The 18816-nt window shown below is 38.1% G+C and overlaps 1 protein-coding gene across 1 annotated transcript in view; it reads left to right on the forward strand.

Moving 5' to 3' along the window:
• The window catches only part of FGD6 (FYVE, RhoGEF and PH domain containing 6), a 75175-nt gene extending 57420 nt beyond the window's left edge, over positions 1-17755 (forward strand). The window contains exons 15-21 of the mRNA XM_033058434.1: positions 3426-3528; positions 4022-4168; positions 5951-6053; positions 7942-8069; positions 9658-9786; positions 11993-12141; positions 14644-17755. Coding sequence (XP_032914325.1) covers positions 3426-3528; positions 4022-4168; positions 5951-6053; positions 7942-8069; positions 9658-9786; positions 11993-12141; positions 14644-14680 — 796 coding nt within the window. The 3' untranslated portion in view covers positions 14681-17755. The remainder of the gene's footprint in view (positions 1-3425; positions 3529-4021; positions 4169-5950; positions 6054-7941; positions 8070-9657; positions 9787-11992; positions 12142-14643) is intronic.
• The last annotated feature ends 1061 nt before the right edge of the window (positions 17756-18816 follow it).

The following is an 18816-nucleotide window of genomic DNA, read 5'->3' on the forward strand; positions in this document are numbered from 1 at the left end:
CAAATCTGGCATAGTTAGTGACATACTTTTGTCTTAACCTTGAAATTGCTGGAATTAACCTCATATTACCAACTGAAGCTGCTACAATTTGCCCTTTTTGTATTAGTGTTGTTGATGTTGCATTTTTGGGGAGCATTCAGCTATTTTAATTTTTTAAATTATTTTTATTTTTATTTTGGTTTTTTTTATTTTTATTTTGTTATTTTTATTTTTATTTTGTTATTTTTATACTTGCTGGGAGCCATGCATGTGCAGGAGCTCTAAGTTACACAGCAGAGACAGAGAGAGGGTGCATTTGCATGGCATGAAGGAGGTGCTGGAGGCTCCAGATGTAAATAAAAGTTTTCAGATTGTTTTCTGTCTGTCACCAGAACACTGGGCCTGTTGTGGTATAGGAGGGAAGCAATTGAAAAACACTACCAGCAACATGCATGCATATATTTTTCCCAATCAGCCATGTTGTTCCTATTGATAAATATTCCAAATGTGAAAAGAATTAGTATCTTGTCAACCCAGGTTACATCTTCCTTTGAATGATCCCTCATTCTAACAGCTTATCAGGTCTTATATGGTTAAAAAAAAACCAAACTCCTTGATTTCAAAACTGTTCAAATTAAGACACTGGAGACAAATTTAACTTCTGAGGGGTGTTTTTTTCAAATAATAAGCATTATGTGCACCAAAGAAGAGATTCTGAAATTATTCTGAGACCAGGGACAGGGAAGTGAAAAACTAGGCTGGTGAAAAATTGCTAGTAAAAAGCAGACCAGTTAATAACAGAAATATAGATTAATGCCTAGACAAGAGTCTTTGTCACTTCAGGTTTAGTTGTACTGACTGCATTAGTATTATGCTTTATCTAGTCTGGGTTGAGGTGTCAGTTTTCCTGGGATATCTGTAGGAATGTGAATTGTTTTTCATAGTACAATGCAGTACTGTACTAGAAATCTTTTAATCAGAAAAACAAGTTAGTGCATCTGCATGATACAGCCCTGTACAGAAATAAGGCTTTGGTCCTGGCAGCAACAGTCATGGCAGCCTAACGTGGTCTGGTCCCTCAATAATGCTGATGAAGAGCTACCCCAGGCAGATAGAGCTGCATCTCTTCCTGTTCTACCTGAGGATGGTCAGGCAAGACTGGCTCAGATGGGAGAGATGCCCTAAGGCTCTGATCCTGGAAACAAGAGGAACATGCTTCCCCAGTGCCCTCCTGGGGCCACTGAGCTGCTTAGCTCCAGTGAGCAACTGGATATGTGCCCCCAGCATATGCATTTGCCGGTAGTAGCCATTGCTGGGGTTCTCTGTAATCCATTTCAGGCTTTCTACTGTGATGTCAAATTTTAAATAAAAATAATGTTTCAAAACCCAAGAAACTCCTGCAATTTTAGTAAACAAAATCACTTTTTCAAGAATGCAAAAAATGCTGGACCTGCAGTAGGGCTGGGCAGCTGTAGGGCTGGACTGACAGCAGAAGAAACTGCTGATTTTGCTGCAGCAAACCATTACATCAATTCTGTTGTCAGTGGTACCACCTTTGCTCTTAAATTCTGAAGGATTGTAAACAATCCTAAAGGCTACCACTAGCAAACCTACCAAGCACAAGGTTCCTGGTGAAATATTAGAGTATAAGCATGTAGCTCATTGTGCAAGCCGCTGCATGTGTCCCCACATGATGGGGGTGGTGGTATGTAATCTCCAAAACCTGTGCCAACTTTGAATTTAATTAACTAATACAGTTACAGGAATCTAATTAAATGTAACCAGATTTTGAAAAAGCCAAAGGAGTTGATTAGTTATGAATATTACGTAGTTAATGCAGACCAGTTGTTCTTTCTGGATGAGGAAGCAAAGGTAAATAGACTGAACAAAATGTTCCGCTCAGAATGTGAAATGTTGGGACAAACACTAATGCATTGCTTTGCCCTTGCATGTATCTTATTTCCTCTCCTTTTGTTCTGATTTTGTTGCTTTGTGTGCTTAATCTTGTTTTTTGGGTTTGTTTTTTTTTTTTTTTTTTTAGCTTGTGCCTCACAGGCTTCCTGTGTGTTTACTTGAGCAGATTTGTTCTCTCTGATTCTGTATAGTACTCAGTTTCATCCCATTCAAAATATTTTCCTTAAAGGTCCAAAGATGATAAAAGCTTCCAAATTGACCTACAAAACCAATAAACAATAATGGGCATTAGACACCTCATTTGTGTAAGTCATTGCTTACCTCTTCCCTAACTTTTCTATCAATTTATTTGATACCAACTAAAAAGTGGGGACTAGAAAAAAATATTGGGAGTGGATTCTTGTTTAAATTTTAGAAGCCCTTTCTAAGCTGGCATGGAATCTTAAAACAGTCTAGCTGTTCCTGTGCTGCAAAACTGTTTCATCCTTTCTCAGATCCTTCTCTGTGTTGCTGGCACAAGTAGTTGTTCAGCTGTGTGATGAACCTAGTTAGTAAATTGATCCAGAGGAAAGGCAGGTTGATGGCTTGCTTTAATATGGATTTGTTTCCCAGTCCAGCCTTCTACATAACTGTGTGTTCTGGCACGAGTGAATATAAGATCTAGTGACTAAGAGAAAGGATAGTAGACTGCCTTTTGCAGCAGGAACATCACAGATTTATGAAAATGGTGTTATGCCCGTGGACTAAGGAGGTGCTTTGGCACTGCACATAATCCAGTATAACTGCAGGGTCCTGCTGCACCATGTGCTCTGCGGGTTCCTTGTGCTGTGCCACTTCAGCCAAGTGCTTTCCTTGCACTAGATTACTGATATACCAGCTGTGGGACAAAGAAATGGACTAAGCTTACCTGTCTGTCTCTTTGAGTTAGCTCATCCAATGGAAACGTTTTGGGAAAAAACATTATTATTTGAAAGTAGCGTGACCTGGTAGGAGCAAAAGGCAGGAGCACAAAGCAGAAGAAGGGTCAGTATGTTTTTATTTGACAGAAGCCTGGAGTTTCACACAGTTGAGTATAACAAACTGCACTCTGAGACAGAAAGAAGTGGGGAGAAAAAAGGCTTGTTGAAATTTCAGGGTGCCTTCAAGATGGAAGGCCCATGCCTTTGTTCTGGGAGCATCATTTAAACAAGTATTATTCAGGCTATTCAGGGGTCTGGGGAGGAAGGTGAAGCAATGACAGATAAGCCTTGAAAGAATCACAGGGATTTTGGAAGGAGGAAAGGGAAGGAGGAAATCCACATAACAACAAGAAGCAAAGAAATCTTTTTTAGTATTAGTCAACATAAATAACTAACACCATGCCAAAGGTTAAAAAATAAAGCCAGTTGCATTAGGAGTTGTAGACATTTTATGAACTGAAATTGCAAGAGGGTTACTCCAATGTGCAATAAAGCTAGTGGAATTCTAATCAACACTTGCTTCTAAGAATGTTAATAATAATAAATTGCTTTTGTGGGTTTTTACTCCAACAGTTCTGCTACAGAAAGGGATGAGTGGTTAGAAGCTATCTCCAAGTCGATTGAAGAATATACAAAAAAGAGAATCACATTTAATCCGAGCAAAAGTCTTGAAGAGGTATATCCTGCCATTATTGTTGGTTTGTTCCCTTTTTGAATATAAAGTTTCCTGACAGGTGCTTAGAGAAACAAGAGGCACTCCATGACGAATAATAAAGCAGGATGGTAAATAACTGAACAGATGGTAGAACAGAATATTTCATAATGTTACCTACCTCATACATTTAAAATTACTTTCTTCAAAAAAATCCAAATCAGCTTCCACAGCTCTCTCTGTAGCTTTGTGCACAGAAAGAAGAAATGGAAAAGTTTTAAAATAAAGCAGCTATTGATCCAAGTAGGCTGGTAAAGGTTGAAAGTCATTAAATGCATCTGTTTTGTTAGGCTTGTATTATAATCGTCACTGATGAAATACTAGATAACATTTATGACCATGACAACTTACCAGAGAAGGCTTTCCAACACCATTAGCATTATCCTATAATCACTGGTGAATATTAGTCTTATTTCTCCTCAGTGAATGTAACAATATTGTGCCTATGTTCTCTCAGGCAGATCCAGAGAAACAGGAAGAAGATAGTCCTCTGGGGTCAAAGGCTCCCATATGGATCCCTGACACAAGAGCCACAATGTGCATGATCTGTACAAGTGAATTCACGCTGACATGGAGAAGACACCACTGCAGGGCATGCGGGAAGGTTGGCTGATTTTGTGGTTACCTTTTCAGTTGCTCATCCAGGTTCCTTGTGTGACATTCAGGTGGAGCCTTATCACCCCAACTACTCTTCTAAGTAAACTGTTCTAGGACACAATTATGTGGGTTAGAACCAACATGTTTGGGTTGGTGGTTTGGGGGGGCTGGGATTTGGGATTTTTGGACAGGTGTTATGACAGACCAGTATTCAACCTTCAACATGCTACATGTTAGTTATTTTGCATTCTGGAGTGCTATGGTTTATTTTATGGTTATTTTGCAATTTGTAATTTCACGATTATAAGCTGCACCATTTTGACTAAAATTTTGGTCCGAACCCGGAGTGCGGCCTGTAATCAGGTGCGGCTTATATATGTACAAAGAACAAAAAGTTGCTGTTTTAGTTTGGAGGACAGGTGTGTGCTGAGAAAGGCAAGAACTTCTCTTTGAAATGGAGAACATAAACCCCCTCCCTCCAAATTATTATAATTTTGAAATCAAGGGGCTTTCAGGCAAAGATATGGGAATTAGAAATAACAGTTCTTTTCTAGGGAAATTAAAATAGAAATACAGAACTACAAAGAAACAAACTCCAAACCCTGACAAAGTCAGAGTACAACCTGACACCCTGTCAGGCAGGGTGTTGGTAGCAGTCCCATTAAATGGTGGCTGCATCCTCCTGCAGTGACAGATGTGATTCAGTTGGAGCAGTGCTCCTGCAGAAGGTGCAGTTTCCCTCCAGAGGTCCAGTGGTGATGTGGAGAAATCCGGTTTTCCTCTGGAGTCCAGTGGAGAAAGGGGCTCCCTTAGTGTCCCAAAACCTCTGTTTTTATCTTGGTAAGAAATGTTGGCTCTTCCCCCTGGCTAGAGCAAATTCCAATGGGATGAAGTAATTTTATCAGTCCCACAGTGGGACTCAATGGGCCATTAGCAGAAAATGACTCACTGGAGGAAGGATGGGTTGTGAAAAGATAAAGAACAATGCCCTGCCTGGTTTCAATGGATGGTCCATTAGCTGAATATCTCCCACGGAGATAAGGATCACTGCCCCCACTCTCAACAGATGGTGATAGAATAGATACCTTTTATCACACTCTGTATTGTAACCCAAGACTGCTGCCATCACCCGGACATGCGGCTTATGTATGGGCAGAAAATGAAAAGTTGCTGACACCTGGAAGTGCACCTTATAATCAGGTGCAGCTTATAATCGTGAAATTACTCTACATAATACCCATTAATGTTAGCTGAAATGAAAAAGTAGCTTCCTCACTAATTTTCACAAGATAATGATTTTTTATTTTAAGTTAGTACCAACTTTCTTTTATATTTTACACTTACAAAAGCTGTATCTAATAAACTTTATCCTTCTTGTTTTAATCTGGTGGGAATACAAAATTAGAATGCAATGCAGTTGAGATGTGTTGTAAAGAAATCACCAAGAAAGCAATAGCTTTTTAGCTATTTCAAAAAATTTATTATTGAAACAGTTCCATAATACAGTAGGCTTGTTCTGTTTTTAATGGCTCATTAGCATTGACTTATTGACTCCTAATTCACGGATTTTTTTTAACATTTGAATTTTTACAGTTTAGAGGAGGAAAGGACAGCATGTGAGCATAAAGGCATGGGAAAAAGCCAACATCTTAAAACATTTGCACTGTAAAATAATGCCTATTTTAGGTTTTCATGGACTTAAGAATGCTGAAGTGAATGTCTTTGGGTATTTGGCACTTTACAGGTGCACATCATGTACAATAATGCTTTTATCTGTTTCTGTTTCCAGATTGTCTGTCAAGCTTGTTCATCAAATAAACATGGCTTAGACTATATGAAAAACCAGCCAGCTAGAGTATGTGATCATTGCTTCAGGGAGCTACAAAAGCAAGGTAAAGAAAACCTCCGCAAACTGTCTTACTTTTGTGGCCTTTATAACACGGTGTGTGCCTCATCGTTACTGCTCGTTCAAGTGCTTTATTCTGCTTGTGCCTGAAAAACAATAGGCACCTGAGATTCTAAGCCAAACAAGCTTCTGTGGAGCAAGGTAGGAAATTAATTTGCCATATATTGGCTCTTCCTTCCAGAAATATGTATGCCTTTACCTTTTAGTAATGATATGTAGCTTATGCTGCTTTCCTTTTGAGATAACAGGTGTTGCATTGCTTTTCATTAATCACAGGGTACAAGTACACATTAGAGTCCTTGCAGTTTATCCTGACCTCCCAACTCTGTAAGTTGTATGTCTGTAGACTTCATTTTTGCCAGCAAAGCTGCTGACATGGCTAAAGTTCTGGGGCTCTGCAGAGACATAAACCTTAATCTTTCTGAAGCTGAGTCTCTTTAGGTCTATAAACTGGTCTCAAGCCACTGTCAAGTCTCAGCTCATATGCAATTGAAGGATTTGGCATACCTGTACCTCAGTTCTGAAAGCAAACTCCTAACCATTGCCTACTGAACACTGACAATATGGAATTCAACATAAAACACCACAGCTAGAGCAGTTTGCATTGAAATGCTTTCAGAGAATGTGGTCCTAGTGGAAAGCAATGGCTGGATAGCCTAATGGTAATAACAGTTGCTTAGAGAGGAGGTCCAGGGTCAGTATCCTCATCTGGAGAAAACTCTAGTACATTTCTTTGAAGAAGCTTCATACTTCATATTTCTGCAGAAACAAGTGTAAAATCAATGGAAGCACCTACCAGTGAGGTGGGAATTCAGTCCCATCTCACAAGACTTGATGTGAATTAAGTCTGAACACTCGAGTATAAAGTACACAAATGAGCTGCAAACAGACTGAAAGAGCTTTCTGCCCTTCCCCTCAGCAGAGGCTCCAGCGCGACGCGAGCTCTCTAGGGTATCAGGAAATCTGTGGTGTCCAGTGAAAGGATAAAACTATGGATCCCAGCACACTGGGGGTGACATTTCTCACGGGGGTGTGGAAAGCAGCATGGATAACCCTGGAAATGACAGTGGGAGCGTGCAGTCATGGGAAGGCCTTTGTTTGAACCACCTGCAGGTGTCTGAGTTGGGCACTAGAGGCTGCTGTGCTGCAGGCAATTGCAGCTGCCTGAAGCTGGGAAAAGGGCTGGGGAGCAGGTGCAGTACAGCTGGCAATCACATCGCTCTCCTGCTCTTCTCATTATTTCAGAGCCTCACCGAGTTCAGGGCCAGCTCTAGAAGTAGGCTTTATTAAACCACTCATTCCAAGTTCAGCTGTAAAAAAAGTGGTGGTAGTTGCTAGAAAAAGGGGTTTTGAAGAGGTGAAGTGTTGCAGAAGTCTTTTAAGAGAGATCAAGTAACTGTGTGTGGAAGTAGAGAAAGATAGGACATGCTGGGAGATGGGAACATCCAAAAAGTGTGTGTGTGCTGGTAGAAGAGCATCCCTGTTCAATAAGGCAGAGAAGTTAATAGATGTAGAGAACTGAAAGATAAAGTATAGACAACATAGAGGAAAGCTGTAAAAATTTGCTGTGATTTTTAAGACTTAATTTTCACTCTCTTTATGAGCAAAGGCAGTTCAACACCCAGAAAACAGACTTTGAAAACAAACAAAACCATTTTTTGTTTAGTTTTAAACTTCTTGGAGTATGATTGTGATTTGGGGGATTCTAACTCATGATGTTAATGATAACACTGAAAAATTAATCCAGTGCTGAATTTAATGTGATTAAATGAATAAAAATGCCAGCTGCTTTTAAGAAGAAAAGTCCAAGAATTAATTGCCTGTGTTTAGTCATCTGTGACTTGAAATCAATATATTCATCCTGTGCATTTTAGATAACCAGTGCACTCCTAAGAGTGGATCACCAGTCAACCATAGATCTCCATCAAGTGCCTTGTCTACAGTATTGCAAAGTATTCCCTCTGGAAGAAAGCAGAAAAAAATTCCTGCAGCCCTCAAAGAAGTAAGTGTTTTATTGTTCAAAAGTGGTACCTTGTTGGTGTTATATCATCAATATTAAGAGTAGGAAAAATTCTTATTTTAACCATCTTTTCTAGAATCAAAAGTCAAAATGTGTCTCTGAGGTTTGGGTCTTAGTTTTAAATAGGCAGGGACATGAACTATGAACCACTGTGTAAACTGCATAAACACCTGTGAGACTGTGATTCAGAGCTGTAGTTAAAATTATAATTTCTTTCTTGTTTCCCTGTGTATTCCCTGAATTATGATTTATCGCTGTACCAACAGTCAGTGACAAGACTCCTACACCAACTCAGCTCTTGGTCTATGATTAGGAAAGGTAGAGTGAAACCCTACTTTCTGTAGGTATTGGGAATGGGAGGAAGTGATTTTTCAGCAGGTTTGCTGATGACACCAAGCTTTGTGTTGCAGTCCACACACCAGAGGGAAGGGATGCCATCCAGAGGGACCTGGATAGTCATGAGAGATGGATCATGTGAACCTCACAGAATTCAACAGGGCCAAGCACGAGGTCCTGCATGTTTGTCAGGGAAATCCCAAGCACAAATACAGGCTGAGTGGATTGATGCTAGCCCTGGGGAGAAAAAGTTGGGGCTGTTTGTAGATTAAAAGATCAACATAAATGGGCAATGTGCACTTGCAACCCAGAAAACCAACTATATCCTGGGCTGCAAGGGCAAGATACAAAGCAGTATGGCCAGTAGGGTGAGGGAGGGGATTCTGCCCCTCTGCTCTGGTGAGACCCCACCTGCAGTGTAACTCTGGGGTCCCTAGCATAATAAGGACATGGACCTGCTGGAATGAGTCCAGAGGAGGCCTACTAAGTTGAGGGAGGGCTGGAGCACCTCTCCTAATAAAACAGGCTGAGAGACTTAGGATTGTTCAGTCTGGAGAAGAGAAAGCTCCAGGGAGATTTTGGAGCAGCCTTCCAGTACCAGAGGAGGGGCTTACAAGAAAGCTGGAGAGAGACTTTTTACAAGGGCATGTAATGATAGGACAAGGGGGACCCTTCATAGTTGAAGGAGGGTAGGTTTAGATTAGATACCAGAAAGAAATGCTTTACTATGAGGATGGTGAGCAACTGGAACAGGTTACCCAAAGAGGTTGTGGACTCTCCATCCCTGGAAGTGTTCAAGATCAGACTAGATGGGGCTTTGAGCCATCTAGGCTCCAGCCATGACAAGGAAGTTGGAATGAGATGATCTTTAAGGTCCCTTCCAAGCCAAACCACTCTGTGATTCTAAGATTCTTCTTATGTAGGAATGTGTGTTCTCCAGCTGTATGTTTTCCTTACTATTTCAGCTCTCTCTTGTCCTGTTGTTTGAACTTAAATTGAAGTTCCAACCTTCATTTACTGGAAACCTCTCTTCCAGACCAGGTAGATGGTAGCAGGCAAAATAATTTTTCTTTCACCCACATGAGTGACTTAGCAACATTAACCTGAGATCAGGTAAGAATTTCAGTCTCTGACAGGCAGGACTCTGGACATCTGTTAAAAAAAAAAAAAAAAAAAAGGCTGTACTGTGAAATCTTATTAGGGCTTGTTAAATCATTTTGTTTTTCCTCTTCAGGTTTCAGCAAATACAGAAGACTCTACCATGAGTGGCTACCTACACAGATCTAAGGGCAGTAAGAAACCATGGAAACACCTGTGGTTTGTTATAAAAAATAAGGTGCTATACACATATGCTGCTAGTGAGGTAAGAGACCACATACTAAAAATTAAATATCCAGTGATAATACTGTCTTTATAACAAAGTTGTTTATTCTTATGATCTAGGAAAAAAACTATAAAATTTGATCACCTTGCAGTATTTGATCTGATTGTGTTGCAGTATTTTGAAAAGGCTCAGTACCACAATACATTCATATAGCTACAGTGTTTGTGATTCCAGATCTAGCTTTGAGTACCTCTGCACTGCACATCACTGATCAGTTGTAGGTATGTTCTGAGTCAGTTGAATACAGGGGGGATCTGTTTGTATGCATCACAGTGTAGTAGTGGCAAAGGAACATTACAAAAAGGAGTAAACTAAATCTCTTTATTTCTCCTCAAACTGTTTTCTTAAGCTTGGAGTTGTTATTTGATATAAAAGAAATGCATCTTATGTAATGGCATTTGCTTTTTTGTTTAGAATGTGTAGTCCTATTGCAGTGTGGAATAATCTAACATATGCATATATATATGTATATATGGTATCCCAACATGTGCTGAGGATGTAGTTTTATTGCATCTTAGAACGTTCTTAGAATGTTTTGTAAAATATGTGGATGTATTGATCTTGGGCTTCAGGTTTTTGTATTGTTTGTTATAGTTTACTGCTAGCATTTAAGAGCAAAATAGCCAAAGCATCTGTTTTAAGGCATTGGTATCCCTCACTTTCTTTCAAAATGTAAGGCCCAACCTACCTTGGGCAGGTAAAGAATTATCCTTTTTCACTCCACACCACCCCCACTCTAGTTATTTCCTGGTGTGTGCTCAGATTTGTTCCTGGGTTGTTCCTGCCAATCTTTATTTTAGAACTTCTGAATTACGTCCAAAACCTGTGATGTTATTTCCACTACAGCATTGGCAATACAAAAAAAAAAAACAAACAAAAGGAAAGCCCAACCCAAGTAGTTCTAAAAATAGTGTAAATAATCATGTACAAACAATTACTTTTACATCAATTAGAAAGTAATTTCAGAAGATTGTCTCTCTTCTGGCCTTTGCAAAGGAAACTTTGGCAGAGGTAAAAAAAGTTACAGTCACCTTAAATTTTCTTTTGCTTCACTTCCTCTGAGATATCAACCTTACAGAGTAGCTTCAGTTTGTAGTTCACAATCACAAAATTAACTCTTTCCTATTATCTTAAACTGAGGAATATCTTTTCATCTTGGTGAGCCATTGCAGGAGGCATTATTGGAGAGTCTAAAGGGAAGGTGCAGTGATGCCTTGGCCACTTTAAACTACTTGTATGTGTTCCAAGTGATAGAAAGATCAATGGAAAAGAAATGACCTATTATAGTGGTATGAAGACCTGAGACAGTAAAACAGATTGCTCAGCCTTGCACGACTCTTTTCCAATATCAAGAAATGCTGCTGTCACAGGATACTTTTGTTTCACTGTAGAGGCAATTACCAAAGTCTTCACTGGATGTCAGTGTTTATGTAAATTTGGGGTGGTTTAGCTATTTTTTTTTCCTCTGTTCATAAGCATTGCAGGACCTTGCCTAGTTACAAAACTCCTAGTTTTGGAATTTGCACAGGATAAAAATACTATTTTTTTCCTTTCCAAAAATGCTGTGTATTGTATTAATTAATAAAAAGACAATAGTATTAAAAAAAGGCAACTGAGATAAATGAGGGTCTTTTCTAGTTGACTGTCTGTGAATACTCAGCAACCTTGTTTTCGCTTATCCTATTAATTTCCAGCAAAAGAAAGTCAGGTAAGTTTAGTCATTTAAAGATTTGGATCTTGACTTCAGTGCTTGAGAACACAGGTTGCCTCCATAGCTCCTCCTTTTTAGCATACTCAGTGCAGTTAATAGCATCCCACTTCACTTCTGAGCTTGCTGGAGAGAGCACTGGGCTTGATGGGCCTCTGGTCTGCTGCCAGGTGGTGGCTGATCTATTGATACAAGAAGTCCTTGCCAGGCAGAATAATGAGACCATGCAATGAAAGCCAAGGTAGAAGCTATCGGGGAAATAAAAAGAGGATCACTGATGTTGAAGTCTGTGAGGTTTTATTTCCTGTCCCCTGACTCATGCGTGGAGAATATTTTTTAAAAAGCAGCATTCTGTGCGTGTCTATTTATAACAATTTGTTGTATTGTCTGTTGCAGTGGTATGGTGTATGAAGTCTAAATGCATGCCTTAGTATGTCTCTAATTTTGTATTTTTTTCCTTTTTTCCCTGTTACATAGGATGTGGCAGCATTAGAGAGCCAGCCTTTACTTGGATTCACAGTCAGTGAAGTAAAAGGTGAAAACTCAGAGTCTAGAGTGTTCCATTTACTGCACAAAAACACTTTATTTTACATATTCAAGGCAGATGATCCCCATTCAGCTCAAAAGTAAGAAACTATTTAAATTCATTTGTGTTGTATATTTCTAGAAAATTCAGAAGTGGTGAATGTTAATATTCACACATAAAGCATATGCATAAAAGATCCATATTATATCATAAGTAAATGAAAGTTTGAAATTACTTAAATACAAGGTTCTGATTTCATTAGGGCTTCTGAAATGAAGGAAGCAGACTCTCCTCTGAAAAGGACTGAATGTGAATGAGAAAGTCAAAGATAAAATACGAAATCTTTCTTTTTCCTCACCCATTCCTCTCATCCTAGTTTACTCAACTGAAAATTGAATGTTACCTTTGGAGAAATCCAGAAAATGTTTTTAAGAATTAACTGATATGCTCCTTTTTAAATTACATTTGTTCATATCAGTTATTTTTCATCAATATAAGGCAGTGAAAAATAAAGCAGATACTAAAAGTGGGGGACCAAGGTTTGAAGTGTGTGAGTTGATGCCCACGAGCACCAAGGCATGCACTCAGACCAAAAGCTTGTATTCAAAGAACATTCACACAAGCTGTTTGGTTTCAAGTCCTGTCTGAATTTGGAGTCATATTTATCAAGTGTATTGTGTTGGTTTCATATAAAATATGAAATATGGAAGCTTGGTCATGAATCAGTGGAAAACATTCATTACATGATTCATAAAGTAAACTAGAAACGAGCATAGAAGGAATACATGTAAGTTATCTTTCTTAAATGCCTGTCTTATCTGATTGGTTTCACTATCATTTCCTCAAATGAATTTTACATTGTTAAATAGATTTGATGCATTTACAAGTCCATTGTTACTACTTAAGCATGCAAACGGATTCAGGTTTAGTTTTCTGCAAATAAGAACATTCTAAAAACAAAGTATCGAGTACAGCAGGAAATTTTGAACAGCTGAGAACATGCTTAATGACACATCTTTACAGAAAAAAATCTGGAAGTCTTTATTTGATTTTTAAGAGAATTTTGTGCAGATGTGCACAAATGTTTCTTTGTTAATTAAGATACTAGCCTGTTGTTTTTCCTGTGTCCTCATTTGTACTATATAAAACAAAGTAAAAAACCCCGAAGCATTCAATAGGTTTACTTTTTTACTCAGACAATGGCTTTTCTCATAAGAAAACCTGAAATTGGACATAATGTATGTTACTGAGGTTAGAAATAACATTAAGTACTTCGAATTTCAAGCTTTCTCCAAGTATTTAATATCCTTAGGAGATGTACGCTGAACCTTCAGAATAAATGCTAATTTTACAGCCTTAAAAGGAAAAACAAAAACATGCTGTTGGCATGTTTGCATCAGTGGACACTATTTTTTCCTGACAGGACGAAAGAAATATCTGATGTATGTGTCTAAGTGCAATAATAAATTTTAACAGATGGTTACTTTTCAATGTGGTTTTAAATTCCAGTGCTATGTTTAATGCTTAAGCTGTTTATGAATTTTTGTTTTTTGCATTTGTATTCCACGTCAGTTGTTTTTAATGTATATATGGTAGTGAAGAATACTAAAAATATTACCAGGAAGGTGGATGTTTGAGTTGTGTGTGCAGACATGCGTGAGCACTAATACATGATTAATATGTTCATGCCAAAAGCTTGAATTCAAAGAACATGCACACAGTCACAAAATTAAATGCTCAGGGCAAGGAAGAGCCAACATCTGTGACTAATGTTTAGATACTCTGTGAATACCAAGACAGTTTGAATTTCCGTGATAAAGATAATTACAGTCTTTGTCTCGTTCAGTTCTTCCAAGATTTCCACTCAGGAAAAAAATTCTCATTATGTGGGCCTCTTACCTTTACATACACACAGTTCAGCCCTCACTCAGAAAACATAATTATTTGTTCTGTAGCATTGCAGTGCTTCAGGATGAAGGATGAGGGTGATCAGCTGGAGATGTTTATGCGTCCCCTAACCAAGCAGGAAAAGAAACCACAGCTATAGGGAGTAAAAGTCTCTGAATAATAACTTTGAATTTCTAGTTTGAGAAACCTTGGATCAGCTGTTTGGGACTTCCCCCTGTGCCCTCTTTGCCCTTCCCTGCCTTTCCATGTGCCATGTGACCTCCTTCCTTAGCCCCACCACTCCTGGCTTTTACCTGCTGCAGAAGCAGAGAGCGTGGCTTATGCAGATGGCTGCCTCAGTTACAGCAGTGTCCTAATTCCTCACAGATCATGATTGTGGTGAAAAAGAGAAGGGAGTATTGGGGGTTTTTAAAGGTATGCAGAACCTTGGCATTAGCCTACTTTGATTTGATTTCCCAGCTTCACCAGTTCTTCATGTGTGTAACTTCAGTATGGGAGAGGTACAGAAAAAAGCTTTTATCAATGTACCAGGCTGCTTTGTATGTTTGGACTCATTGAACAGATTTTGGTATTTGCACTCACAGACCAAGTGGTAGTGGAAGTATGATGTTACTTGTGTGAATCTGTAGCTAGTGACGGCAATGAGATTTATTCTTTATCAGCTCCTTCCTAACAGTGTTTAATTTTCTAACAGGTGGATAGAAGCTTTTCAAGAAGGCACTGTATTATAGCAGTGTCAGCATTGTGTCTGCAAGTTTAAAGGAAAAAATCCAAGAATGGTCGTAAAACAGACTACAGCAATTGTTCAAAGAAACAGAATCCTGCCATCGCAACCTATATGAAATTGTATATTTGTCAGGATTAGGAGTTGTTGCATTTTTAATGTAAAGTAATATTTTTCTAAAGATTTGTATGTATTTCTGTGTTGATACAAAACGTGTTATTTATTGAATTCCATTGTTTACTTAAATGGGAGTTATTTGTGCATTGAAGTCCAAAGTGTCCTCAGAATGGCAGATTGTTGGTCAACAGATTGATAAACTTTATGCTTTATTTTTAAAAAACCCACAAAACAAATGTGTTGCAATTGTACATTTCCTTGTGATTTGTGTGTATAGGTTCTTGAGCTGCTGATGTTCACTTTGCAATTTAGCAAGAACAGACTGGTATAGGAATTTCACAGATTTGGGATCTTTGTTGACTATGTAAGCTCCTTTATGAGAAGTTGTATGATACTGATGCTCCTTTCCTTGAATGGCAGTTGAAATCTTGCATACCAGTACATTGAAACAGTACAACAAATTCTGTATCATAAAAACAAAGTACGGTTCAATTATTAAAAAACAGAAAAGGGAAAAATATTTTTAAAAACAATTTGAAATTACAGGGATAAGGCACTAGAGCTGTTACAGTACTACAGATACTAGAGAGACTAAATGACTTATCTTCTAGTATTTGTGGGATGTATTATCTTTTTATGTTCCCAGTAATAATTCAAAACAGTAAAAATACATTTTTGGTAATCAAAGACAAAATATCTTATTTGTTTTAAAACTTCATGTCAAATGAGTTCTGTACACAATATGAAACACTGTATAAACTATTGTTCAAAGAACAGTAAGTATGTGCACCCTCCTCTCTGAAAATTTTAAAACTTGTATATTTAAATATTACATTTAAACTGGAATTGCCATACCAAGACAGAGCTTTGTTAGTGCAGAAGGCATTGAAAATGCATAGTCTTCTTTGAAATATCTTTTGTTTACAATATGATTTGTTTTGTTTGACACTTTAAAAGAGAATTCAGCTTTAGGTGTTTGGGTTTTGGGGGTTTTTTTCCTAAAGAAAATCATCGGTATACCTCATTAGGAAATACTCACTGATGATTCTGGTGCATTTATTCTATTTAACTTTTAAAAAGGTTTAACACTGTAATAGCATAATGGAACTAGAACTATGAAACCCGTATAAAAGGAAGCCACTTTTATGTCAAATGCAATGCATATGTAGTCAGTTAAAATTTTACTCTATGAAATGCTTGTCATAGTCCCCTGAATCAAGCTAGTTGTGATAACAAAATTAAGAGCAATTAACTTTTAATTAATAGTTTGAATTCCATGTTAATAGCTATTCTGTGGCCTCACAGCAGAAAGAGATGATAGAACAGTTAACATTCATCACAAAAAGGCCAAGAATGAAAATGCAAACCAAAATCCTCCTATTCCCTCAATATACCTCAAAGCCAGGTCCAAGATACTAACAGAGCTACTAAGCTGAAGAAGCTTAATTTCCAAGAGCTTCTCTAAAGTTAGTAGTGGGCTTGGAAGTCAAATTCTTAATATTAACTATACAAGAAATTTCATTGACTTTCACCATTTCAGTAGAGTACCTTATGAATCAGGGGCTTAAGGCTGTAGATCTGACTTCCCTCAGGAATGCTAGAGATTTGATCAGATAGTGCTGGAAATGCAGTAGAGTCTGATAAAAGCCTTTATTCTCTTCTATTGTAATACAAATGTGCTAAATGAATACTTTTCTCTTGTTATATACAAAGGGCTTTTACTTAATTTTCAAAAACAACTGCTGACTGAAGCTAAGTAAATTATTACCATGTCTCTTCAGGGTGATTTCTGATATGATTTTTACTGTATCCAAAACAAAACTGATATCAATATAACATAGATGTGATGTGTCTCTTCCAGCTTACAGTATCAAGGGGAAGAGCTTCTTCATATTTTCATAGGCACTGCACACCAACAAAGATGGCAAATCATGAAGCAGCAAATGAATCAGAAATTTGGCTAGGAGCAAGCTAATTTAATTTCAGTTTATGCTTTGGTATCTTCCCTGCTGCAAAACAGAGCAATAAAAGTCAAAACACACATTGAATAAGGTGCCCAAGTTCTGCTTCATGTGTTGTCAAACTACCTCTAGAGGATTTGGTGCATTGGGAGAAAGTTGTTTGAAGTGTTCTCTGGAAATCTGAGGACTTCTTCCAGAAGTGGTTGATCAATCAAAAAATTTGTGACAGAAATAGATTGGAACAGAGCCTTATGAACAATAGTATACATATTGCAGTCACATTCTGTGTGAAATAAATTGTATTTTTAAATGTGTTTGAATACTTCTTTTCATCTCTCCTGCATTAGTGTTTTGTGTCATATGAAAAACCCACAACACAAGCATTTTCATAACATTTTCAGATGGTTGCTTTTCAAACTTGCCCTATATGTCCAGTTCATCTCCCAATTTGATTCATTACCATCAAAAGTAAAATATTCATGTAGTGATTTGGCTAAACATTTAAACAAGATCAGAACTTTTTAGACACCTGGCTACCTCTTCATGTAAGAATCTATAATTCATAATCAATTTAAGATTGATTAGCAGAGTATAAGACAAACATTAGCATTGAATATTTTAACATTTTTAGTCATAGATAAATTAAAGCTTCTAGGATTTTGAATTCTCTTTAACTTAAAACTGTGTGCCCAAAGGACTTAAAACAAACTGAGCAGCTGTGGAACACATTTTACTAAATATTTTGTGCATGGAAACTCAATTACTTAACTATGTTTATTACATCATAATATAAAGAGATGTCTGGAAAGACATTCAGTGCATTTGTTTGCTGTAACTGCTGTCCCCTATTTACCATCCAAATAGGCTTTTATTTGGAGCAGTCCTAAATCATACTGTTTAAATGGAAGAATTAAATTTTTATTTTGTAACTGAAAACAGTTTAAAGTTGTAAATATTCCTGTGGATGTTCATCATTTTTGTATAAATAAATTCACATTATTTGAGTCTGTGTCTTTTAATATTTTCAGGTTTTATGTATTGTGTAATTTGTGTATTCAGTGATTTTCAAACACCAGAATTTGTTGCAACTACCTGCACATCAGTCTTACTTTAAAAATTATTCTAAAGAATTAAGGTGGTTAAGTCTATGTGAAGGTCAAATGAAGGGTATTACATTAATAAATCCTTTTGCAAAATGTAGTTCTGCTGTATCAAAGTATGCCTGAATCACACCTTCTGTTCGCCTTGGGTCCTGCACATGGGTCACAACAACCCCAGCAGACTTGGGGCAGGCAAGAGTGTCTGGAAAAGGACCACGGGGTGCTGGTCAACAACAGCTGAACTTGAGCCAGCTGTGCCCAGGTGGCCAAGAAGGCTGACGGCATCCTGGCCTATATCAGCAATAGCGTGGCCAGCAGGACCAGGGCAGTGACTGTCGCCGTGTACTCGACGCTAGCGAGGCCACGCCTCAAATGCCTGTCTTGGTTTGAAAGACAGGTGTCTGCTAAGGAAGGCGGGAGCCTCTCTTGAAATGGAAAGTGTAAACCCCCTCCCTACAAATTACTATAATTTTGAAATTAAGGTGCTCTTGGGCAAAGATATGGGAATAGGAATAACAGTTCTTTACTAGGAAAATTAAAAATAAAACTACAGCAATACAAAATAACAAAACGCTGACAGAGAATACAACCTGACTTCCCGTCAGGGGTAGCAGTCTGACTAAATGGTGGCTGCAGTCCTGTAGTAACAGATATGGGTCTGTTGAAGCAGTGGTCCTGTAGAAGGGTGCCGTTTTCCTCTGAAGGTCCAGTGATGATGTGGAAAGGTCCGGTATTCCTCTGGGAATCCAGTGGGAAAATGCTGCCCTGATGTTCCAAATCTAAGATTTTATCTAGGTAGGAAATGCATGGCTCCTCCCCTTGGGTGGAGCATCTCACAATGGGATGATGTAATTTTATCAGTCAAGTAGTGAGACTCAATGGGCCATTAACAGAAGATACCGCCCTGGAGGAAGGATGAGTCCTGGAAAATACAAAGATCACTGCCCCACCCGGTTTCAACAGAT

Source organism: Catharus ustulatus, chromosome 4, assembly GCF_009819885.2.
Source record: "Catharus ustulatus isolate bCatUst1 chromosome 4, bCatUst1.pri.v2, whole genome shotgun sequence".
NCBI lineage: Eukaryota > Metazoa > Chordata > Aves > Passeriformes > Turdidae > Catharus > Catharus ustulatus.